At 43.0% G+C, this 26,916-nt stretch overlaps 1 protein-coding gene and 1 non-coding gene across 2 annotated transcripts; both read left to right on the top strand.

Annotated features, from left to right (window-relative positions):
- The first annotated feature begins 19,344 nt into the window (after nt 1-19,344).
- On the top strand, nt 19,345-22,182 carry marcksl1a (MARCKS-like 1a). Its single transcript, XM_026152366.2, has 2 exons — nt 19,345-19,677; nt 20,814-22,182. The coding sequence occupies exons 1-2, from the start codon at nt 19,594-19,596 to the stop codon at nt 21,336-21,338; spliced, it is 609 nt and encodes a 202-aa protein (XP_026008151.1). The 5' UTR covers nt 19,345-19,593; the 3' UTR covers nt 21,339-22,182.
- Nucleotides 22,183-23,109: 927 nt separating this feature from the next.
- On the top strand, nt 23,110-23,191 carry trnas-gcu (transfer RNA serine (anticodon GCU)). The gene has a single exon. It is a non-coding gene; the product is annotated as a tRNA-Ser (tRNA).
- Nucleotides 23,192-26,916: the final 3,725 nt, after the last annotated feature.

Genomic DNA, 26,916 nt, shown 5'->3' on the forward strand with positions numbered 1-26,916 from the left:
TTGTGGCTTTGAGGGATTGATTTTGTTTCATCTTCATGTGGGGCTCTTAGAGAAAAATCTGACAGCATATTAGCACACATTAAGATAAGCCTGGTTGGATTTAATAAGCGAGGGCTCGAGAGGACACAAAGTTTGCAAGGCAGCTTGATTGCTATGCAGACAGATACAGCAATGTCTGTGATGGTTTCAGAATGTAAGTAAGTATTTTCAAGAAGTTAAGGTTTCCTTGTGTAGAGTGGGTTTTTTTTTAATGCATTCCCTGTGGTGAATCTTTCTGAGAGGCTTTGTATTTGGTGGTGGTGGAGGTCTGTTTTGTATGGATGGAGGCCAAAATGCAGAGAAAAAGATGTTGTTTCCAATTTATCTCCATTATTGTTGACATGGCTTCAGCAGAGCTCAGAGGGGGGAGAGGGTCAAACTATCACCTTTTTCTGCCCCCGAGCTCTCCCACAGCTGCCACCTCCATCCTAAATAATTACTGTCAGAAGCCCGTGTAACTTACTGCACACCCTTTCTTGCTCACGCTCATCAAGCACAAACCCAGACCAAGAACAAACCAGTAGAGGATGGAAAGATGTTGGCATTTCTAGAAAAAGCAACCCTCAGGCAGTTTTACCACTTGGCAGCCACTTTTGTAACGCCCCTGGCCAAACACAAAACCAAGGCCTTATTTAAAAGAATGGTGAGACAGCCATAACGGCAATTTCAAGGGTTCCCGGGACATAAAACATGCATTTATAGAGTCACCAGTCAATTTATAAATAAAATAAATGTTTAGTAACTTTGCCCCAAAGTAAGGTTCACTGTTACACTAAGTAGTAACATGCTTGGCTAGATCCTTCCCTGTTGGGTTTTTGAGGGGGTAGAAATGACTTTTGTGTTATGCATCAACCAGTTTGGCATTACATAATTTTCCCATAGTTTTCCATTCAGGATTCTTCCAGCGGTTTCTAGAAGAAGCCACACATTTTATAAACTGCTGACTTTTTAAACCCTCTTTCACTGTAGCCCAGGAAACCTTCTGTAAACTCCATCGATTTACCGAGGCGCACTTGTGTGGTGCTTGTGGCAGCTCTGATAATTACAGGCATGCTGTGGGGCGCTTGAACCTACTTTCATGAACGCATTAAAGCGGAGTCCCGAAAAGCCAGAGACCAGGAAAAACCAGGTTTGATTTTTGGTCCTGCTTGATGAGATGCAGGACTTCCATGCCTACTTTAGTATACTGTCAGTACTGTTTTCAGAGGTGTGGTAAGACTTGACTGATGCGCAGAAGCCAGTCATAATGAGCCATAAACTTAGCGCGGGGCGCGTTAATCAGCTTAGAAGTTTGTGACAGCGCCTGAGAGTCAAATGGCGGGCTGCGCGGTAAAACCACAATGCATTATGAAATAAAGAGCTAAAGGCAGCCACTAACACAGTAATGTTATTGAGTTATCCCATAACAGGCTCAGCCAAATCCGCCTGCTGCACTTTGCTTAATGTACAACAGCTGGTGGCAGCTGGAGCCTGTGGCGGCCATAATGGATATGATATCATATCACAGTTCCCGCCCACTCTAACCTCCCATGATTCCTCATCTGTTGTCAGCTGCAGGAGAGTAGGGAGGGTGGCAGAATGAGTGGTGAGTGTCTGCAGCATAGATATCATCCACAGCTTTTTGCCTCTTCTTTTATTTATTTGTTTTTTTTATTTATTTGCTTGTTTAACAAGAACAAAACATCGTAGCTGTCCCATTCAGTGTCTCTTTGCAGCATTCATCATATCCTTCATTTTTAAGCCTGACACCGTCATCATAGAAAATCCTAAATCACAATTTATATTCAAAGTAAAGAGTTCTGCTGATCATAATGTAAAGAAATATTTGACTCACGTGTTCATGTTACTGTGATCACAGCCAAGCAGCTTTGTTACTTTGCTTTAAGGTGGGGTGCACTAATTGTAAACATCAAATACTTTAGAGTACTACTGCATAAAGATGCAAGTGGAATTTCCTATATTAATGGAAAATTTAAATAAAACAAAAAAAACATGAAGTGTAAATGGCATGCTGGTGCATGGTTGTGCGATCGGTTGGTTAGCACTATTACCTCACAGCAAGAAGGTCCTGGGTTCAAATCCAGCTGTGGAGTTTGGATGGTTTGTCCAGGTGCTCCAGCTTCCTCCCACAGTCCAAAGACATGCATGGTTAGGGTAAGGTTAATAAGTGTACCCTGCCATGCATCCCATGACTTATAGGCTCCACCCAAACCATGACTCTGAACTAGGTAACTGGGAAAAAGTGTATGATGCAGGGAAGTGATGCAATGTTATGTATTGGATTAGACCCAGTTGCCTAATGCACGTAAATGTTTTGAGCAGCAGGTAATGAGTCCAATTTCTCTGTACAGAACAGCTTCAGCTCTAAGATGTTTGCTGGTTTCCTCACATAAACTGTTTGTTTAGGATCCTTCCTGACCTTTTGTGTTATATTGTGGTCAACACTTTGATTTGAATATTCTAAAACATCTTTATCCCACTCTGCTCTCTTTCCTAGGTCATCATTTTACTGCCATGTTTTCTTATTTATCCAGAAAGTGTCATCTGGTCTCTGTACTGACCATGAACAATATAAAAGATTTGACTCTGCATTTTGAAGCTGCAACATAGCTAGTAGTTAGATAGTTTGGTTACCCCAAGGCGGATCTGCATCTCTGGCTGGTATCAAACCAGCAACCTTTTACATAGCAAGCAAACCATTGCAATATGGAACCACTCCCTATATTAATATTAAAAAAGCATCTCTGAGTTAATATAAAGACTGGAGTGAAAAATGAAAATGTGAAAATCTACAAAACCTGAAGGTGTTGGTGTTGAATCTCCAAAATGCTGGTGGCATTCCTGTCCTTTAACATGACAGATATTTCTCCAAAGCCATTACTGCTGTAGCTGCTGTGTCATGACACCAACACCAAAGGACACTTTGTGCATAAGAAGGGGGCATCTAACAAAACAGAGTTAAACTACACCCGAGGAAGAGACCTCATTATTTTTCTCGTGTGCTGAGTGCAGCTGTCTCTCTTTGTGAACCACTGTTTATTTCACAGACAAGTATTTTGATACTTTCCTTTTGAATTTGCAGGTCTATTCAAAATTTGTAGCTCTTTACTTATGTTGAGCCATCTTGGCCCATATGTAGTACAACAGGCCTAAACCATGATACTACCACCGCTATCTGCACAGATGGGAGGCAAAGTTTCTTATGCAGGAAAAATGGATCATTAGCACTCAGCTTACAATATTGCTAACAGATGCGGCAAGACTCCAACACAAAAAACAATCTTCTGCCAAAAAGACACTTTTTTTGCTAGAAAAAAAAAGTTGTGTGAAACCTCCTGTGATTCCAGATGAAGATGCAGCCTTCCTGCAGTGAAAAGCCACAGAAAGTTTGAAAGTTAAAATGCTGACTCTGTGACTCAGTAGGCGACCGTGAGTCAACCTCAGCTTGGAAGTTTCATGATGGAGATCTGTGTGTGTTTGTTTGAAAGACTGCTGGTCTACTTTGCCCATCTATTCAAAGCCAGCAGACATGAAGTTCATCAGGTTGAAACTTCTCCATTCATGTGATCCCCATGCCGAATGAATTCCATCACTGTCGTCATGGTGTTGTCCTGGCAACCACTTAAATGCCTGTCATTGACGCTGCTGCTCAGTCAACAGGGAAAGTGAGCACAAGACAGAGAGTTGAGGTTGGGGGAAATGCAAAAGGATGGCAGGAGGAGGTCGAAAGGGGGAAAATGTGGAGTCGGAAATAACTCTGGGAGATTTACAGTAAATGACAAGATGAGAGTAAATATTTGATGCGAGCTGACCATTAAAACATTTTCAATAATGTAGGGAGCCTGCGAGCACTGGCTGACATGCTAGTGACTTATGCAGATCCTGTTCTGTTCACATGAATGTTGTCCCCACCTCTTTCCCCTGCAGGAATACTGGAAAAAAGCTGGGATGCACAGCAGGTACATGGTTTATTAATGATTATGACTCTATTTTTGGACTCTATGTGAAGAAGGATTGCCTTAGAGGGCAGAAAATGTCCGGATTATGGACTTCAGCTTATATCATGCAGGTTACATGGGCTTCATTCTTCTCCTTCTCATCGTTCATAATGCAGAAACATGAACAGAATCAAATTTTGCTTGCTCTTATAGCCAAATTGTCTTTCCTGTTACTTCTTTGCATTCCCCCCAGCTCCCAGTTCTTACTCATACAATCTCATAATGAAACAAATCTCTTTTATATTAATTTTTTGGCTTTGTTTTAGTTTTTCAACAGCTCACAAATGTAGCTACACATTCATATGCATATTTCACTTGTGTCGTGACCTAAGAATGCCACTCTTCCCTCCCCTCAGACCGGGAGTTACAAGAATAATCCATTTGCACAGCAGCGGAGGGGAGAGAGGAGCGACCAGAGGGACCAACATCTAGAGAAAGGGGAAAGGAAAAGGGCTGTGAGAGAGTAAGGTGCACCCGCAGACGGTCAGAAATAAAGTCGTAGCTCATAAATGTTCTACACACAAACAATTATTAACTCAGTATTTGCAAAATAAGTAAGATGTTTGTGTGTGCAAAGGCCTGCATGGCCTCTGCTCTTTGATGAATCAGTGGATGATATATGACATGTAATGATGCAAGCTGATGAAAAAGTGAAACGCGAATGTGCTTCATGCCTGCAGGGAGCGCGTCAAGGGTGATGAGAGCTGTCTTTTCTATATGAGGCTACTGGAGAGAAAAAGTTACACTGGCTGATTCGATTTTGAGGAGTTTAATTGGGTTGTCACCTCAGTGGGGTCAGCGCCAGATAGAAAAAGAATCAGCTATAACAGAGAGGCATTTAAACCAAATTAATTCTAGCTGATTATAAACGTAATAACAGCTATGTGACTTGCATATGGCATAGATACAAGAGCATAGTTAAGTACACATTTGTTCTTGCATTTCCACGCCAGTAAACCGGAAGTTATAAATAAGATGCACAATAATTTGCAATGAAGTTAGCAAAGCAGGAGACATTTCTATATAATTAATCTAAGCTTGTACACTTTCACAAGTTACACAACAAATTAAAGCATAAACAACAACCCCTTAAGCCCAATTAACAGCCTGTAATGCATAACCATTTAAAAGCACCACGCTCATCATTTAATGTCGCAATAGTTACAAAACAGCAAAGAGTAAAAAACCTGTCAAGGTGCACAAATGGATATATGAACTCATGACACGCTGGGACTGATAAACTAATGAATGACTTCTTTCTAATTCCAAAGAGACCTGGGGGTATGAAGCAAATATCAGACACTTATCCCACACACTGTCTTCCTCCAGTGTCAGGATGAAGTGTGGAAGTAAACGAGCAATTAATAACCAAAACATTAGCTTGAAATTAGTTGTTAGTGCCATGACCTATTGCCTGTGTTGGTGATGTTCCAACAATGTCCATATCAATGGACTTTAATTGTGAGTTTTGCGACGTTTTAAAGCTGCACAGAAAATGCCCTCATTAGCATTGCCTACGAAATGTCTCTATCTGCCCCGTAATATAACTGACTGGTTGGTCACATCACGTAGGTGGTAGCTTTTAATTGTGTTGGCTAGAAAAACGCTTTAAAAGGCTCTGGCTTCATTTTGCATCACAGGCTTCTCTCTTTTACTATGAAACTAACCTATAAGCCGAACACTGATGCTGCACTTCAGACAGTGTCTGGGTTTTGTCACGTGTCAAACTCGAGGCCTGTGGGCAAAATACACCCTTTAAAAATTTCCTTCCAGCCAGCCCTTCAATTTAGGTTCTAGCTGTCAGCACACAGTCACATAGGTCCCATGCACCAAAATGACAGGCACACTTCAAACATACCTGCAAGTTAACATGCCTGTTAACCTAGAATGCCACCAAAAAGCTGGTGCTGAAGGGAGACAATCTCAAGAGCGATTTGAGACTCAGTATTTGATAACAGAGTGTAAAGTGGGACCCACAAGATATCTGTTTTCCAAGAAGAGAATTTATGCCAAGATATACAGCCATAAACACTGAACAGAGACTTAAAAAGTCACTGAGCTAAAGAGGCATGCAGCTACAGCAAGCTAAATCTCACAGTGATGGGGCTGAAAAGGATTTTTTTGTGCAGTAAATTTTATGGCAAAAGGCCAGGATGTATGAGACAGGCAAATTTCTCCTTTTTATGTTTTTAGGTAACACTTTATAATATGGCCCATGACTATTACTATTACTATATTACTATTTTACTGGAAATTTACCAGAAAAACAAACAATATTTCCCAATCTTGCGCTGTTTAATATTCGTTATGTTAATTTGTAAGATTTTTCTACAAGATCAAAGTTCAAAATTTATATCTTTGTTGATGAAAAGGCGTAATGCTAGTAACTGTCATATTCAGACAGTCAAAACCAAAGTTATGATGGATTTGCAGCTTTGTTGATTGGTTGAGAGCTTTCTGTGGACTTCATTATATATGCAAAGTGTGAAATGGATTTTCTTGTCATTAAACTGCAGCGTACTATGTCTGGCCCTTGATGTGATTCTCATTTCCCAGTGTGGCCCTTAGTCAAACCAAGTTCGACACTCTGGGTTTAAGGCAATATGTAAAACCGCTGCGTCTGTTTCCAAACCTCAACACCATTACAAACACCACTGATCAAACATGTAGTCTGTTTAAAATCCCACAACTCCCACACTGGCTTTCATCAGCACTGCCACATGACTGTCTGCGTAACTGCACGAGAGGCTCGGGCCAAAGCAAAGACAGGTATCTTTCCATTACGGCACTCTGCTCTCATTCATTATCCTCATCTGAAAGGTGCATCTTGCTATTGATTTCTCCCACCTGCCAAAAGCTTGGTGAACAGCTGCTCAATTGGACAGCCACATTACTCATCCTGGACACTTAGCAGATATCAATAATCAGCCGTTTCCCTCTTCTCTATTTGGAATAACAAGGCCATACATCAGGCCTAGCAGTCACTAGCTTGCTGCCAAACTGCTCGAGACTCCAAACTCTCTCAGCCCTTATAAGGTGATTCAGTCTCTGGTCGGACAGGGAAGAAGATGAGTCTATAGGTTGGGACGTTAGAAAGACACCCATCATCGAGAGCTCTTGTTTGTGTCCAGCTCTAAATGCTGAGATATTCAGCTCGTTAAGTTTTATTTCTCCCCATAGGCGAGCCATTACGGCCCTGAAACACCCTCTTGTTACACTCTGACACAGCAAATTCAGAAACACCCGTGCAAATGACACGCTCGTCAATCAAGCTGAAGAAAGTGTCCTTGGCCAACCTTGAGTGTGTCTGTGTTAGTGCAGTGATGTGTGAGGGGGGTACACACAGGTGCGTAGTGAGTCTTTGTATTGAGCTGGATCCGAGCAGGACCCTCTGAAGATTTGAGGCGTTTAATGATAGCACTGGGACCGAGATAAAGCCAGTCAAAGCGCTTTGCTGCCAGTCATTAATTACTCCGGATCACGCTGACCTTGACGAGACCAGGGTCACACAGCCCATTACGAGGAGCGACTCGCCTCCACCCAGGCAACTTTCCCATGACACCCCCATAAATCTCCCTAAAAGAATCCCAGAGAGCATAAACCCAGGCTCCGCTGCACTGAAGACGCTTCTGTCTGCTAAACATAACTCGGCAACTGGTGTCAGTCAGCTTGATTTCCTTTCTCTGCCCACTCTCACACAACTGCATCATAAAAGTATTATGGTTTTGGTTACTTTTAAATTCAGGGAGATAATCTGACACCATGGAATGTTTCAGGAATGAGTCCCTTCGGGGCAAATTCTTAAGCGCATGAAAGAGGAGCCGCTCCACCATTAGCCAGAGTGACATCCATCATCAAATAGCCTTAGCAGTTCAACTGACCCTGAGGGTGCTATAAGCAAAAAATCAGCGCACAATGCACGGCGATCAAATCCACCCCTGCTGTTTGATCATCTCCTTGTGACATGTGCTTATCGCTGCAGGCATCTAGAGGCCAAAATCCAACCGTGACATCAATAAAGAGCTGACAATCTCATCAAATTATGAGCTTTTTTCTATCTTTTTTCTATCTTTATCTCACTCTCCGTAGGTATACGTATATAAAGGTGTCAATCATTTTTATTATGTTCAAGCAGATTATATTTCTGACAGTCCCGAGTGATGCCCGATTTGCTTATATGTTGGGTTACGCAGCGCCTGATCAAATGGTGCAGTTGGTGCCCTTGGCCCAAATACCACACCTGCTGTCACCCCTGTCTCTCCTGATGCTAAGAGCTTTATTGTGGACAGACGCTCAGGGTCTTCTAAATGCTTAACCATTGATCTCCACTCCCAGCTCATCACTGACCAATAATAACCTAGTTAGCAAGCCCCAGAGGGACATCACACAAAGACAGGATCTCCCTTTGGGGGAGTCAAATGCTCTTTTCTTCCCTCTGCTGTTGTTGAAGGAGGTGTCTTTCATATTGTGCTTGTCATAAGGAGATATACTTACACCATTTTGTTTTTTATGGATGGTATCTCAGCCTCTGACAGTGACCGAATGTATGAGAGAATAATATGGGCAGTAACAGTAAATCTTACTCAGCCTTTCACTCATTTTCCAATGATACCCAAACTTAAATAATGACCCACTGCACCTACTCTCTTACCTCACTACACTTTCCTCCCTGTCCCCTCTTTCAACCAATCAATCCCCGATCAATCACGCGCAATCGCTGTCACAGGACGAGCAAAGAGTTACAGGCTAACCATTCTGTCAGACAGTTAATGCAGACTCAACTGGGCAGTTTGGTCAAGCTAGCACAGATCAATGCTACCTGCCTCAGCAGGCCAGTGCAGATGAGATCAGCACGCACAGCCAGGCGGCTCTAGATTAATTCACGAGTCGAGGGGGAAGATGTCTGCTGGTATAGCAGGAGCTAATGCAACTGGGTTTCCAGTCTGATGATAGAGCTGTGAAGGCTGGCTTGAGGTCAAAGCAAAAAGGCAGGGTGAGATTTTGACAAGTGGCAGCCGTTGTCTTTGTAGCCTCGGAGTCGTTAATCTAATTAGGAGAGGGAGCCGTACACTGTTACATCCTTCAAGCTCGAGACTTCTAACCTCATTTACACAACTCACATCTGAGGTCTTAAGAGCAATCGCTCAAACCTACAGATAGACCAGACATTTAAACTGGTTTTAATGTAATCCTCTTCAGCTCCATATTTCTAGTCTTGGACTCCATTAGACGTTGTTCTCTGGCTTACACTGAGCCTTGGTGCACCTTTTCAGTTCATTCAGTCTGTTTTAGAAGCTGGCACACTGAAGCAGCCATTAGAACAACATCAAACTGTAGGAGGTGTATGTTCAGATCTTAGCTGGCAGAAGCTTCCTATGTTTGATTTCAGAAGCACATAACATAAAAGGCATCATCACTCTAGTTTCTGTTTGAGTGGAATAATTCAAACGCACGTGTACGTACCAGGAAAAAGTCATATGCTCAGAATAAACTAAGACCGAAATGTGAATAACCCAGACTCAACAATTCACTTCTTCTCCTGAATTATTTAATAACTCACAAGGACTTTCGCGGTTCACAGGGATGTGCTTTTATGTAACCGTGTTTTGATAAACTGGACGGGGACAAGAGAGGGAATTGGGGGCAAGAGATAAAGGGGGCGGGTTATAAATAGGTCACTCACAAATACGCCGCAATGATGCTCCATGACAACCCAGCTGCAATGGCAGATGGATAAAATGGAAAAGTGGAGCAAAATGACAACCAAATAATGAACTGTGCCAAAGTGGAACAAGCAAGCAAAAGAGGAGGAAAGCATGCCACCAAGTCACCATAACTGTACCCACACTTAGATGTCTGCAATGGGTGGGCACACGGGATAGGCACATTTTTACATAATTAATCCTGTTTTTACAAATGTTGGCTTATGAAAGTTAACAGTGGTAATAATCCTCAATTGGCAAACCTCCTCTTATGGGTTAAGAGCGTAGTTGATTGTGATTAAACAGCGAATGAGGAGTCAACAACAGAAGTGAGCTCCTTTTATTTTAAGAGGTGCAAAGTCAATGAATCCGACCACACGCGGCTCATTAAAGCACAATGGCCCAGGGTCGACTCTAGACATTTATTTATTTTTGCTGCAGGCCTTTTTCTGCACTCTGCCATCTCTACCATTCCTGCTGTGTGTGTGTGTGTGTGTGTGTGTGTGTGTGTGTGTGTGTGTGTGTGTGTGTGTGTGTGTGTGTGTGGTAAGAAGGGTGGGGTATATTGTTAGAAGTGGGCAGCACGATTTGACTTTTTGCCCCTGTGAGTGTGGCCATAGTTGAACCTGCAGTAACAACAGCTACACATACACACACACACACACACACAGACACACACACACTTGGCAAACCTGCAGAAAAACATAGCAGACTCGGTATTACAGTTTTTGTGGGGACATTGATGAGCTTGATGTTTTACGGCTTCCACACGGATTAATAAAGAGCCATTTGCAAATAACGATCACTATTAATTTTCCAGTTAGTTTGACATGGTATTAGTCTATGACAGAGAGAACAACAACATGACCTCAGTGACATTAAGCTCATTATGTCTAGACAGAACTAAACGCCGCTGAACATCCTATTCTTCTCTGGATGAGATTAGTGTTGCATGGAGATGCGAGGAGGGGCGTGTCTGCCATCTTTTATTTCAAAATGATGATCTCTAATGTCTGAGTCATGCGTAGAGGCTGAGGGGGAAACCCTCAAAGTTCTTTCTTCATCTCTTTTCTCTCTCTTCTCTTGGGCTCCCCTCCCCCCAGCCCACGCCGGGCAGCCCGCTGAGGCACAGCGGGCTGCCAGGTCATACTTAACACTAACCACAGCTTCTCCACAAACCTCCTCTCTCACCATCCCCCACCCGATTCTTAAATCTGCATTACAATGAAGATGGTAGAGAGGAAAGGAGGAGGTGGGGGTGGTTTGAGCAGCCGACGAAGAGAAAAAAAACTGATGGTGGGCTCAGAGAGAGTGATGATCTCACAGATTGGTCGAAAAAAAGCCCCACATAGCGGTTAACCCAAAACTGAGCTAATGAGTGTATCTGTGTGTGTGTGTTGGGTGTCTAGCAGTTGGGGGTAGATTCATTTGCATGTGGCTGCACGCAAGTGGTTGTTGTCATATATATTTCTTTGTGTGCAGCAAACAAATTGCACTTGTGCTGTCAGCTATTCCTGAGCAGCAGGGAAGATGTCCGTTTGATTTTGTATCAAAAGCAGCCCTTTTTTATGATATGCACGAAAGCTGTCACATAATATAGCTTATCATGTTTTATTTATCCACTTTCAGCAGTGTGTCAGCATGTCTATGCTTGTGCTCATGGGATTTCTGAGTGTCATAGGTCAGCTGACATTTTGCAGTTTTGACAGGAGGAGGTGTGGATTTGACTTTTCAAAAGCTTCATCGAGCTGCCTTCTGCCTGTTTTACACTGACAGCTTTTCTGAGACACACAAGGGCCATTACAGGAATAAAAAAACACAATAGCCCAATTTTTTAACATCTAACGCACAAGCCTAGACATCACAGGCTTGTGCCATGTAATGCCTATACTGCAAAAGATGACATGTAATGCTGTCAAAGCTTTAATACATAATAATTTTGCATGCCTGTCACTAGAACTTCATTCATTCTAAATTGTTTAGTGTTTAAAGTGATAAATTGTTGTTAGTAGGTGAGACCTTCTAATAAGATCCGCACTGTGACATTTATAGAGCAGGGTGTTTATTCACACTTGAGGCTGACACATTAAATGGTTGTCAGCTCAGCTGAAATGGTTTTCATGTCTGAACTTTATTTCCTATTTTCATGCTGATTACTGCTTGAAAAGGGGTTTCAACTTTCCAAGAAAGCCCACTTTTAAGTATGTAAGTCGCTGATACAGGGTAAATATAAATGTTGCTGAAGTCGTAACAAAAGCTCAGATTGCATTAAAATAATTGCAAGAAAGCCAAAGGAGACATGAGTATGGTACTGGGTCCGACTTGGGCACTAAAACAATGATTAGATTATGTGACAAACAAGCCATAATCAGTCACAGAAGTGCTGATTATGCACATATCCACAGCATCAAATAGGGCCGCTGGCATGGATAATTTATCCAAAAGGAGTTGTTTGGAGTGTGTGACGTGATGCACTGGATTATGGCATAAATTAAAGTGATCAGCCACTCCGAGTGCAACCCACATCACAAAAGATCACGGGGGAAAAAGCCAAAAGAAAAACATCAACTAAGACCCAAAGGCTGTCTCAAAAAGTCTGGAAAGGTTCTCATGACCATCCGTCCAAGCTCCTTATGGGGACTTCATGTAGCTGACACACGGTTAGCTGATGTATTATCTGCTACACAGTGATAAGCTACAGGTCTATGGTTAGGCTAATATAAACATATTAACACAGGGACAGTAATGCAGGATGAGGGTTAAACTGCTCTCAGCTAACATCCATGGTAAAGACAAACACCATCATATGGAAAGAATAAAACAATGAAGATGGAAGAAACTATTATGTCCCTGCATTGTTTGGGTTACTTCAGATCCCAAACGTAAATAAATCTTTTGAAAGTTTTAAACAGCATATACATGTATCTTTACAAGAATGATCACTGAGTAGTTTTTGGAGAGGTGCTTTTGTCTAATCAGTTCAGAATCAGGAGTTATACAAACACAGCATTTACCAATATACTCTAAAATATAACGCTAGCGTGCTCATATGTTCAAGTTTGCAGTGATAGCCCTGCTAAGATTTATTTCTTATCACAACACAGTAGCATACAAACTGACAAATTTTAGCCCTCCAAGAGATTGCAGACCTGTCCAGAGTGAACCCTGCTGCTCGCCCTATGACAGCTGGGATAGGTCCCAGCCCACCTGGATGGATGGATCCGGTTAAGTTGACTGCAAGGATTTAACGGTAAATCATCCAGGTGTTGGTGTCAATGTCAATTGTTTTTCTTTTGGCTTTTTTGTCAATGTCAATGACATTCGGCATCGTAATGAATAAACAGTTAACTCTGCGCCTCCTGAGCAGTTTAAGCAACTACCAATAAGAGCTCATACTGATTGACACATGACAGGGAGGCAAAAACACCAGAGGGTAAACTAGGCAACCCGAGCCTGGATTATTCGCAATGCACATGCTTCCTTTGTGGACATCTCTTTGAAGTTAGCCAGCTTCAGCATAAATGTGAATATCTGCAATCTTATAAACCAAACCGTATTCTTTATGGTGTATCAATTGTACGTCCTGCTTTTGTAAATTACTTACTAATAAAAAATTAATTACAGACTCTGAAATGATCAACCTGGTCTGTTTAGGCTGATTTTCCTTTTGTCTCTGAAGCTTGGACAAGGAGAACAATCGAACCATAATGTGGGAGGGATGAAGAGGCAGAGCGGAGGAGGAAGAGCAGGTTGTGATAATGATGAATGAGATGATGGCACACTGACCTAGTAATGCAGCAGCTTCATTGCCAGTGGGGGTAAGCTGCCCTACTACTACTGTACGCCCCTGTCTGATACACACAGCCATTTTTCCCTCTGCCTCACTCATCAAGCCTTTCTGCTCTCCTTAACCTCTCACCCTTTCCTCTTACTTGTCCTACCATCTGTTTTATCTCTCGCTCCCGTCGTACCTGCCCTGCATGTTATGACAACAGACAGAAACAAGGCACCGTTGGTGGAATTTGCCAAGAACTGTTCAAGCCTCGAGATCAGAGACAAACACAGGGAGACAATGAACAGGAGTCAACAAAGACAGAAAGAATTTATGATGAGGAAAACCAAAATAAAGCCTGGTGGGGAGGGTAGATGTTAAAAGGGAACCACGCTTAATTTCCCTGTAGTCACAGAGAGGCTGAGAGTCTTGCCTGCTTAAATTGTGGGAGTCATCTCAGATAAGCAAACCTCGGCAAAATGATAAGGCAAACAAACAAACAGAACGCCAAGGCCTTCCCTTCTCCTGCCTTTCCACTGAACTGTGTACCTTTGTAACATCGGCCAGAAATGTTGATAGAAGCAGCAGTTGCCATGGTAACCGACTCTGGCCCCCTGTCTGCACGCATACAGAAATGTAGGGTGGATTGGGAAGGGGGGGGAGTTTGTCGCGTCATGTCTGCCACCTTAGGCAGGGAGGTGTGTGTGTGTGTGTGTGTGTGTGTGTGTGTGTGTGTGTGTGTGTGTGTGTCTGAAGGGAAATCTACAGTAAACACATCCACTGTTTCTTTCCCTCCATTTTTAGAGCTTGTGTTGTTTTCCAGGCTCCCCCTGCAATGTGAACGACTGTTTTATCAATGAGGCGAGTCAAACATGCAAGCCTGGCTCAGCACTGGACATCCCTCCTGCATCCCTTCCTCCTCCTCCGTCTCCTCTGAGAGCCACTGCCAGACCCTGCACAAGCCCCTGGCCAAGATGGCTGCCATGTGCAGCTTTGTGGTTGCCTGCTGGTGAGGGCCTTTTTGCAGTCAATAAGCTAGTTGATCGAAATAATTAGCATTACAATGGGCTTTCTTTTAAGTCGACACGCTCGTATTCATGGCAGTGAAGAGGGCTGTGCACCTGATTGTCCTTGTAATTAGGTGCTTGGCAATGCAAATGCTGTGTTTAGGAGAGACATAAAATCGCATTTACAACTCGGCGTATAAACAAAGCCGCTTGGACGCCACTTTTGAGCAAAATTCAGTGTTGCATTAGCATTTTCGATGCTTTAAATAATATTATTTTCTACTCTGAAAGGTGCTGTACGATTGCATCAGTTATTTAGGTACTCGAGCTCTCAGCTGTGAGACAAACGTGAAGTAAAACCAAAGGAAAGCACACAGGAAACAGCCTGCACTCTTGTTTTTGTGATTTTGTATGCATGGATTGCTGACAAGCTGAGGAACCTTGGGAAATTACATATTCATCATGCTGATCTGCTCAAGTAATCTGTTCAAGGTGACTGTCATAAAGATAACTTTTTCTCCTCCCAGAAGCAAAAGGAACTCCAGAGACGTGTTTCTGATGCTGCTCCCTCGCTCCAGTCCTCCTCTCTCTCTTTTATTTTTTTTATCCCTCTCTCTTTCTAATTGTAATGCACAGTTGGCTTGCAGGGAGCGAGAGAGACAATGGGGGCTTTTTGGTGAGAACTCATCCCATGTCAGGGGATGAAAAATGGCCAGCAGCACAAACAGGGGCATTGACCGGCTCATTGGGGGGGGGGGGGGCACCACATTAAACGTGACAGAAATAAGCAGACAGGTCAAGACCAGGGGTATTTCTTCAGCCACATTCTCGTTTTTCTCAAGGAAATCAGGACTTGTTATCATCACAGTGTGCATCCTACAAGTGTGCATGTGTGCTCTGCATAGTTAATAAATAGTAAGGCTTCCATGTCAGTGCCTTGGCTTTTTTTGTGCTTATTGCACTCTTAACGGCACCATTTTTCATTTTTAAATGGGTGGTTGGGGAAGGCCATTGCACCTCATTACCTGTGGGAGTTGTGTCTCTTTTCCGTTTGCTGAGAATGAGATGAGACGATTGATTCCACATTCAAACCTGCGAACCAATATAGAGTGACGAGCACTTTAAAAAGTGGGGAAACAGCCAGCGCAGCTCTCTTCACCCTGAAAACACTCCAATGTCACTTTTAAATTTGCCTAATAATTTATGTCCTGTTTTACCTCTGCACAAGTGGTTTCATAAGGACCCACATCCTTAAACTCTCATCATGCAACCGCAGCTATTGTTTCTTTTTTTTTGTGAGCAGGGACCTTTACCTTTGGACAAAGGTATAGATGTAGGCTAAGCAAAGCCTTAAGTGCTAAGGGGGCAATGAGGCCAAGTAGGTGTAAAAGAAAGCATGCAGAGGATTTTAGAGGGAGAAAACTATTTCTTTTAAAGCTGAACCCTGGTGTTATAAGACCCGCTAACACTGAGTCTTTTCAAAGCAATAATGCTCATGTTTGGTTCCTGACTAGGAACCAAAATATTACACCTACTCTCAAGAACCTTTAGTGATTTCAGCCGTTTTGTGTGGGTTCTTCTTTGTCATTGCCAAGGCTTTCTCTGGCAATCAATTACACTCCTAGTACAGCTCTAAGATGTCACTTTGCAGTCTTTGAAAAGCCTCCCAGTCAGTACAGAGCGCCTTATAATCTTATGTCACTTTTAAAACTGCCGATCAACAGTCTGCTTCCTGTTTTTCACCTGCACATGCATGTCCAGTGTACATCTACATACAAGTAGAAAGATCCCTGTATTAACGTAATATTAAACTTTTGTATACACTTTCTTCTAATACCCAGGTCATAGTGGTTTGTCATGTGATACCAAAAAGAGGAGGGCCAGAGTGACATGCAAAGTCTGCTGGGAAACGCTTCAAGGGATCAGAAAACCACCTCAGCATTGGATTGAAACACAAGTTGGTTTGTGATTATATTTCTGTTTAACAAACAACACTGAAAGCATTCAACCTCTATTAAATACGGCTTTGTTTTATTTTCCTGTAACAGTTTGCAATTACACAATCTTATTAGCTACAGAAATGCAGAAAAAACATTCAGATATTGGATATTGATTCTATAAATAGTGAACAGGATTACATTGTGTACTACATACTAAGTAAGAGTAACGTCTCATACTTGGAAATAAAATACTCATTAAGGGGCATGCACCCTCTATAAGAGAAAAGAAGGTTAAATATATGTTAATTAAAATAATCATTACAATAATGGGAGTAGCTGTAACAATAGTTGTTGCTTCCACTGCTGATAAGACACTGTTATCAATCTGATGTAGGCAAGACTGCGAGGGGGTGTGAGAGCAGGAGGCCCAAAGGGGCAATTAACCTGCCTTTATACCCCCGCCCCACCATCTTTGAAAGTTTACAGATCAAAGTATCCCCAAAGTTTAAAGCATTCCTGTGTACTCAGAAAACCCACTTGCAAAAATCAGGCCAGAAGAATCTGGAAATTTGAGGTTTGTTTGAGTTTTTTCAAATTAAAGTTGACCTTTAAGTTTGTCACCCAGTAAAACACTTTTTTTCTCCAGCCAGTGACTTTTTGACCTTCACTGCTTTTGAAATAAATCTGGGCTGACCTCGCCCCGCTAAGCTGCCTGACAGGGACTTGTTTGGATATCGTTCCTGTGCCGAGGACTCAGGGCCTCTTCCCAGTGTCTTTCTCATTTTTAATATTCTTACCTAAGAAATTTCTTATTGTTAATATAATTTTTACTCCCTTTGGTTCCAAATGCTTGATGCCAGACTGAACATAATTCCCACAGCACCACCTCACGGGTACACCTATCCTAGAGTTCCATATCAGAGCACTGAAAGGAACCACACAACCATAATTGAGCCATGAATCCACTGAAAGGTGAGACCGGGGGGGTTAAAAACATCATGTGTTTCTCTTTCTTGACTCAGTTTGGGAGAATGTATGGAGGTCGGTCAGGAGGGGTGGGGAGGTGTAGATGTTGAACCCCTCGGAGTGTGTTCCACTCTGGGAAGCTTGGCCCGCAAATGGCTGGGGATCATTCTCTGGGTGGTGTATGCATGCCTTGCATACCACAGCTGTGACATGTGTGTGTGTTTGTGTGGAGGGGGGTTGTTCTAGTGGGTGAACAGGGGGAACGAGACGGACCCACGTAGGGATGCTCTAAAAGAAGGAGGAAATCATAAATTGCACTTAATGAAGCAGGAGAAGGGGGCTCGGCGCCGTGTTTTTGTTAACGTGGGGTCCCATGAGGGATAAATGATGGGAAAGGAAATTTGACAATTAGGTTTAAAAGGAAGAAGCTGGTATACAAAAGCATGTATGCAGGATATAGAAGCTTTCCACTGGCTTTCATAACTCTTAAAACACATGACCCCTGACCTCTCGGAGAAAAAAAAACGCAGTGTCACTGCAGCGACCGTGGGATGCACGGTTCTAGCCAACGAGACCTCATTAATAGCCGACAGTCTGATTCACTGTCTCGGTGTCTGTGTTGGTGACAAAGCAGCCCCAGTGCCATCTCAAAGTCTCTTCTGAGTGCGCTGCGTGTTATGTAACAGGTTTTCTCTTGGAAAGCCGGGCCCTGTCACTCAAATTCCAGAGGAGGCCATTAAAATTCCTCGCTTCTCATTGATGTGCTGTTGTTCTGTGATCATCGAGTTCTGCGGAGGGCCTCTTTGAGATAAAGGATGTTGCCGGGAGGCTGAACAGCAGATTAACGTGGGACACCTCAGAGAGCTGGAAGTCCTAGGTTTGGAATGATCGAACTTTTTTAGAGGGATTCAAAATGTTTATCCATAACTAATGGCTTACTACTTCAACCATTCGGCTACTACTCTATTTACCAGATATTCAGTATGCTAGTGAACACAACTGCTTCAACTCCATATTTCTATCCTTAACTGACAACATCCACTGTTAGTCCACGTCTGCATTTTAGCTACAACTGTAACGACTCATCACCGCTACAGATGAAAAGGAACAGTTTTACTTGCTTGTGATGGAATAAAATGACTGAAATGCAGTGTGTTTACATGTTCGTGCTTATATGTTTACTCGTTTCTTCTTTCATCTAACTGTTAAAGCTGAATCTGTTTTTCATGTGTTTTGTCTTAAGACATATTTTATGTTCATTTTTCATCTTCAGGCACACAAACACTGATAAAAAATACTTTTAGTGTTGACCTTTATGCTACCTCTATTTTTTCTCACAGTTTATTGAATGGTTATGATTTACTGATCACGTCTTAGACATTATTTATTTGAGGAGAATATAATTTTCTATCCAATGGGTGTCATATATTAGAGTTTTTAATCAAAACAAGAGACACGTGCACATTTAGGTTTTCATTTCAAATAAAAGATAAAACGTCTTCTTTAAAATGCTTTGATGCACTTCTTTAAACTCCTTTATGTATAGCAGTGCTGCTGTGCATGTACTCAGGACTTTTATTATTTCCACTGCTTGTTCTTACCTTCACTTAACTTTTCTGCTCACCTGTTCGGGTCAGACTTCTAAAACTTGTCTTGTTTTCCTGAACAGATGAATGAATTTTTCAATTTGTGCCAAATTATAAACAATTCACAAGAGAACAAAGTTTAAAATGTGTCCACAATCTTCCAGACATCTGAAGCAGCTGGAAAATAAAGTCTTGCTCATTCTCCAGCTGAGTGGCAGACTGTGGCAGTGACAGCCCGGAGAAGGAGGCCCATCCCCCCGCTGCAGATTGGACAAAGCCCGGCCGCCACGCCCAGGGGAGGGGTCTCCGGTCGATTTTGAGGCGCGGTTGAAATACTCACAGCCGTCTCCCTGACATCCTTTAATTTGAGCTCAGCCTCCGTGGGGTTCACACACGCTTAAGGGGGGGTCTTCTCGTTGACAAACCTTTGTAAGGGAGAAGGAGATCCTGTCGGATTTTCACCTCTGTTTTTTAGGCGGAAAGCTCTCACCTATCCCAGAACTGGATTTTTAAATCTCAAAAACTCGAGGGTTTTCTTTTTCGATTTTATTTTTTGTTCATAAAAACTAAAGGAAAGACAGAAATGGGAGCCCAGTTGTCCAAGGGTGGAGTAGCTGTTGAGGGCAAAGCCGCCGCCGACCCTGCTGCTGCTAAAGCCAACGGCCAGGTGAGTAAAGCGGGCCCGGTGCGCCCGAGCATCAGCGGGGAGCCACATGGCACCCGACGCCCACTGGCGGCATGGGTGCCGCGGTGGGGGGCTGGCGGTCGCTCCTTCGTGTCAGGGTTCGTTCATAGCTGTGGGGGGAAAACACTTAAAACTGAATTTAGCCTAAAATGAGGGCATCGGGAGACCTCCGGCTGGGCAGCCGTCGAGCAGCGCGCAGTTGCCCGCCTGCCTTTGTTAATTCCGCCTGCTGTCCCACTGGGGAGATTTACGCGCACATTTCACCCGAGAGCGTCGGATTTGGGTCCCCGTGTGAGTTTTGAGCTTGTTTTCTGTCATGAGTTGAGCGGATAGTCGCTCTGAGCGTCGAACAAAAGATGTGAGGCGAGCGGTGCAAAGGATGCAAATGCGCTCTGCTGGAGGCGCATTTTGCGGAGTTGCAAACAAAGCGCGTGCAGGCGCCAGTTCTGACCCCATTTCCCCCCCGGCTGTTACCCACACACAGTCTCTCTCTCTCACACACACACACACACACACACATACACACACACTGTGGAGTGGGTTTCCGCGTAAACTTTGAACAATTTAAATATGTTAGAAGTGAATTGTGCGTTTCGATTAGTGGTGTGTGACTGATCCGGTCAGGATACGCGTTATTACAGAGATGCCCAGATGAACTCATGTGACCCACTTCGAGACATGTAAAAACGTCCCTGTTGCTGCTGTTGGCGAGTGCGTGGACTGATTGTGGCTTTGTCTGAGCTGAAGCTGATGTGAGCTGTCTGCGCTCTTGCGTGGAGCTGGTAGATGTAGGATGAGAGCGCAGAGCAGGTTTCACGGGGATTCCTTTGTTCCCCAACTTGCTGGTAGTGTTGATGTTTTTGATGTAGCACTACTGCCCCCGTGTGCCAGCTCAGAGTAATACAGACAGCTGTTAAATCCCCCCCCCCCCTCCCACCACAGTCAGAGCTGCTCTCCTGAAGAATAACATGGATTAACTGTAGGCATAAATGGGCTAATGTTAATGTGTTTACAGTGCGCTCATCTCATTATGCATAAATAATTCTTCGTTTCCGCAGGCAGTGTGTTTGCGTTGACCCACCTCCAGTGTTTTAATCTATGACTCTTTCTCTCTGCAGGAGAATGGCCATGTCAAAACCAACGGCGATGTTTCAGCCAAACCCGACGGGGAAGCAGCGGCCGCGGATGGAAATGGAACCGCGGAGCCAGCCAAGGAGGGCGAGACCAGCGCCGGAGACGCTATCGAGCCTGCTCCTGCGGCCGAGGGCGAGGCAGCCAAAGCGGAGGGCGAGGCTGCCAAGGAGGTCAAGAAGAAGAAGAAGTTCTCCCTGAAGAACTCCTTCAAGTTCAAGGGCATCTCGCTGAAGAAGAACAAGAAGGGCAGCGAGGAGGGCAAGGAGGAGGCCACCTCCCCTACGACCGAGGACAAGCCCGAGGAGAACGGCCATGCAGCCAAGGAAACCAAAGAGGAGACGCCGGCCACCGAGGCTAAAGAGGGCGAGGCCGCAGAGGCCGCTCCTGCACCCGAGGAAGAGGCCAAGGCCGCCGAGGAGGCCCCACCAACAGAGGCCGCACCCGCCGAGGAGGCCCCTGCCGAGGACACGACACCCGCAGCCTCCGAGGGCGAGGCCAAGGCAGAGTGACTGCACTCCAGCACGGCACCTGAACTGATTTTCCAAGATTAAAGTATATAAAAATATATATGAGAGACTCGTGCCACGCTCATAAAGTTATAAACAAAACTACAAAAGAAGACAAAGGATATATCACGTTTGCTGATTCAACCACCAGTTCACTGCCTTTTATTAGTTCTTCGACAGACGGAAACTCACCGGGCCCTCTCATGATGAAAGCGTTGGCTGGCGTTGCCCCCTCATGGTACACACAGGGACTGGCGTGCGGCGAAGGTAATGGATTGGATGTGGAGCGAATCAGGAATACTGACTTATTTTCCCAATTCATGGAGAAGCATCCTTTTAAACAGCGTGGCAGCCCTATAACATCTTATTTTTCTTTCTCATCTTTTTTTGGGATCTAAAAATTGTCACCGTCGGCGGAGCGGGGCAGACCATCTCCTTCACTCGAAATGACTGATATATGGACACATAAACCTTTCAGATCATCTTATTAATTTTTAGAATTCTACATTCCTATGTTTTACCCCCAAATTTCAAGTATTTTGTCATGTATAGGGAGGAGAACATCAAGGAGGGGAGGTGGAAAAAGATGTCTTTGTTCGTGCATTTTGGTTCTTTTTCTGGCTAAAACCACATTCGAGCTTCTTGAGTGTTGCAGTGTTCACATTTCAGAATTTATGGCGCAGGGGTTGGGATTGTGTACAAAAAAATGTGAGCTTTTTATCTGCAAACTGTCTCTGTAAATATGTTTTGGCCAATATTTTTGGTTCTCTTTATTTTGCTATCGTTTGAAGATGTTAATGGTTTTACTGTAACTTTTAATAAGGGTAAATAAATGTTTGATCCCCTCTGTCTGTCTTCTGCCTTGTGATTCGCCAAGACCGGAAAATCTGGCTGCTTAAACCTGCAATCTGGACTGATTGCAGTACCACATATAGATGGGATACTATAAACTGGATTCAAACACATGATGGCATATTGACACCACATGAATAAATATCAGGTGTGCATGTACAGGTCATGACAGCAGTAGACACCCTGAGAAATTAAATTATTAACAAAAGGAAAGATTTAAAGCATCATTGTCATGCAAACATAACCTTAATGCAAGAGCTGCACGACCTCATGTGGTCCAGTATGTGGTCATAAAGCATGCTGAGTCACGTGTAGCAAAGCAAAGCATAAATATACATATATCCTAATAACTAATTAACGTTAGGACGCAACATATGGGATACGCAGGCACTAGAGGCCATTTATTTGGCGACCCTCTAGTTGTAATTGGTGGTCTTTATCTCCCTCTGCTGGAGCGACTGCTGTACTGCAAGTGCCTGTGCCGCCTGTTGCCTTCCGGTTAATCATGAACGTTTCGTTTACACGTTGTTGGTGTTTGATGATAAATCGCAGTTGCAGCCTCCTTTTCCTCACAGCTTTGGTAAGCCTTTAACCACACGCACACACAGATTTAAACCGATCAGCTCGTCGAACATCGACGAGTCTACACAGTGGCTGCCACCCACTCATATGTCAATCAAGATTATCCTTCGCTCCTATTGGTAGTTGCTAAGTTGAGTTAAATTTAACTCAGCCCACTTGTTACGTTTACTTTTTTTGTTTTTTTGCAGACTTTTTACAGTGAAAGCCGTATTTACTGTTAGAGTGGCGCAGAAACAAAAGCGAACATGGCGTCAAACGCTGCCCACCGTTTATCTATGTATCATGTTTGCATACTGGTCCCGCTGATGTCCAGACTCAGTAATATTCGTGCGGGTTCACAGACGAGGTGGCCGAGTGGTTAAGGCGATGGACTGCTAATCCATTGTGCTCTGCACGCGTGGGTTCGAATCCCATCCTCGTCGCAGTGAATGTTTTGTAGGTAAAACCTGAAATGGGTATTATTCCGTGTGACAGTTCGACTCGGATCCTTTTTTAACAACACGTTCCGTCTTGAAGTAAAGAGACATTTAAATTTTTTAAAAGATCTGTCGCCCTTTTTGGCTTTTTTGTTAAACTGCTTTGAAAAATTGGATGAAAACCGCATTACTCTTGTCTTTTAAATTCCTTGTGCAACAGGGGTGTCAAACATCAGGGTTGAGGGCCAGAACTGGCCCACCAAAGGGTCTAATTTGGCCATCTGGATGTCTTAGCAATGTGCTAAAACTATAGTGAAGTCATGTCTTTTTCTTTTTTTTTAAATGCATTGCTTTCCTTTTATTGGGTCTGGCAACATTAAAGATGAGTAAAAACATAATAAATGTAATTAATTTATAAATCCTGACAGGTTTTTAGTTACAAAACATGTAATGTGTCTATTTTCATGTGGATGCAATGATATTAAATACTGAAAGTAAACAGTTTAAAAGATGTTAAAATTTATTTTTTCATGCTGGAGTTTTTAACTTCATGAGCTGTCTGTGTTTCATGAAATAGAATTAAAAGTCTCACAATCATCATGAAATACCGCTGGTCACTTATTCGGGCAATTATACTGAAGCATTGCCTGACATACAAATGGTAAATAAATGGTAAATGGCCTGTATTTATATAGCGCTTTACTAGTCCCTAAGGACCCCAAAGCGCTTTACATATCCAGTCATCCACCCATTCACGCACCCATTCGCACACTGGTGATGGCAAGCTACATTGTAGCCACAGCCACCCTGGGGCGCACTGACAGAGGCGAGGCTGCCGGACACTGGCGCCACCGGGCCCTCTGACCAGATAAATACAAATAAAACTGTATGTAGTTCAAACAAATTTGAAGCATTATTGATATTAACTTTAACTTAAATGTTCATAAAGTGTGCAAATATGCAAATAAATGTCACATTTGTTCAATTTTGAGAATGCTGCTATCTAGTGGTAACATGTTTAAACTGTTATTGTTCCACATTTTGACTTTTTTTGCTCAGGTTTCAGTCAGATAAATATGACAAATGGTGTATTTGTGAAGTACTCTGTGTTTTTAATGAAAAATGAAACCTTTATTTGCTGTTTAAGCAACAACGCAGCAGCATTGTAGGATAATACTGCACATATACAGCTTCATTCCTGCAAAGAAAAGACAGTCTACACAAACAGTTTATAATCAGTTTCTTTTTTATTACAAGCAGATAAATATATCACTGTAATGTCAACAACAGCCTGTTATTTATATAAAAAATAATCTTGGACCACAGCATGTCATTCCAGCTGACTCATAGTCAGAGCAGAAGTGAGTGCGAAGATTAAACTAGAGATTAAAGTAGACATGTCTCGTAAAAATCACACAAAGACAGTAGCTAAGGTTCACACTCTCCACTTTAAATAGTAAAAATCTAATAACCGTAATTAAAGGTAAATTTTAAAACCTGGTGACTAAAGCTCATCTTAACAGGCCACACAGCAAAAATGTTTGCTTTCTAACCATTCCCAAACTTCAGCTCTGAAAACGGTTAGTGAGAGTCGGATATTTTCTTCTTTACTGTAAAACTTTGCTACCACCACCTGACAGCTACTCCGACTGACTTCTTTCCAAAAGTGGGATAAAAAAATGACTTAAGGATCATATTTCAAATTCTGTGGCCTTTACTTAACTCTTGGACCCAACTGCAGTAGTGGCCACAATTTGGATATCGCAGTCCGGCATTTTTGCCTGAAGGTCAAAGGGCCCAAGGCACAGTTTTTACACCCATCTGTTGCCATTTAGGTACCACCAGATTTGATAATCAAGAGCAAGCACAGGAGAAAAATCCATCCATCCATCTGCTGCTCCAAGCTAACCAGAGGAGCCCATCCTGTCCCTGCCCTTGTTCTAATCTCACCAGTGTGCCCCAAAGTTTTATCTCATGCTCCTCACTTAGAAGGCACCTACTTGGCACTTTAGTCTAATGGAGAGACCAGGCGCCTTTTCCACAATCTAATTTTTGGGACATAGATGAGACCATAGATGATGGTGGGAGTGTAGATCGATCAGTAAATCAACAGCTTTGTTTACATTTGGCATATTTTTCTGTTTAAGTATCAGAAAAGTCAGAAATAAAAACCACACCTGATGTTTTTAACTGGGGACAGACCTCCTGCCTCCATTGCTGCCCCGTGACATTACGGTGGCCTTATTAAAGCACAAGATTCAACCACCAGATGATGGCGCTAACAAAACGATAAAAATAGATGTGTCTATAATTAACACACATTTCACTGAATATTATTTTAATCTTTAGAATTGTATACAAAATTGTTAGATCTTTGTCAGGGTTGCAGTTTTACTGCAAAAACTGTGCATTAAATGCACCGTAGACCTCAGATCAGAACAAGCCGGGTGTATCTTAGTGTAAAGCAGGAATCTCAAACTCATTTCACATCCTGTGACACATCTTAAGTGTCCGAACCAGCCAAACACCCCTTTCTGTCAGTGTAAAGATGTTAAACTGCACAGTGCAGTTTCAACAGTGCAGTTTTAGATAGCAAGTGTTGTAATCTGCAATATTTACAATGGTGTGAGACAATTAATTAAATAGTCGTTTGCTGCAGATTCTTAAATCAATAACCTAAAATTAAATTCCATTTAATTTATCTTGTTGATACGGAATAACCTGAATGTTTGTCCTCGCATCTTTGTGACATAAACAGTGAAAAAATGCGATGTCGGACCGCTGACAGTCCTCTCCTTCAGCAGTGTTTTCTGGTCAGCAGCTCTAGGTGCCATTTCTTTAACGCAGCTGACATCATGAACGTTTCATATGCAGCTGGATGAGAGGATCATAATCCACAGGAACTAGGGATGGGTACCGGTTCTGTCATAAACGGTAGTAACCAGACCGAAAAGCAGCGCACATTTCGGTGCTTTTTTTTCCCTGAGATGTCATACACTTTGGATTCCAGCCAATCATTTTACCTTTGCGAGCGTAGTAGGCGGGCCCAGGTACGTACGTTCTTTTAGAGCAGAGCTACAGATTAGAAATGCCCAAGGCGAAGCGGTCAAAAGTCTGGCTGTACTTCACAGCAAAAGATGCAAACTCAGCAGCCTGCAACAAGTGCTTGAAGCTGATATTGTGCAAAGGAGGTAACACCTCGAATCTGATGAAACACCTGGCGACGTATAGCATTTTGTTAAAAGCCGAGAAATGCGCCGTATTTGATAGCTTGCTGCAAGAGCTCACACCGAGCACATCTACTGCGGGTGTGGTGCCTGTTATTGGACCCGGAGTTAGCAACATCCCCCAAAAACCCGAAGAGTAGAGTCCTGGCCCCTAGCCCTGCCAGTGTAGCAGAAATGATGACGGATGATGATGCAGCAGCAGCCGTTCTTCTCTGCGTGAGTAGCTTAATGTTGTTCGTGTGTAATTTACGTTGAGTAGGCTAACCACGTTATTACATTAATGCATGTAGGGTGAACTAGCAAACACCGTCGTAGTTACATGCGGCTGTCTTCTTGTTTGATGGCAGATACTCCCTTCACCCTGGCCAAAAAGGCTAAAATGACCAAAGAAAAAGTGGAAAACAGTTAAACATGAGAGGTTTTTGTACAAAGATTGTTTTTTCCATTGTTTAAGCACTGCTTCCAGCCAAGAGTGATACTATAAATCCCCTATAGCTGCAGAAA

Source organism: Astatotilapia calliptera, chromosome 19 (assembly GCF_964374335.1).
Source record: "Astatotilapia calliptera chromosome 19, fAstCal68.1, whole genome shotgun sequence".
Classification (NCBI taxonomy): Eukaryota; Metazoa; Chordata; class Actinopteri; order Cichliformes; family Cichlidae; genus Astatotilapia; species Astatotilapia calliptera.

What these genes read in the sequence shown, in the direction of transcription:
- marcksl1a (XM_026152366.2), top strand. Translation starts at nt 19,594, where the DNA reads ATGGGAGCCCAGTTGTCCAAGGGTGGAGTAGCTGTTGAGGGCAAAGCC. An exon ending in CTGCTAAAGCCAACGGCCAG is followed by an intron (nt 19,678 to 20,813) that starts GTGAGTAAAGCG and finishes TTCTCTCTGCAG; the next exon opens with GAGAATGGCCATGTCAAAAC.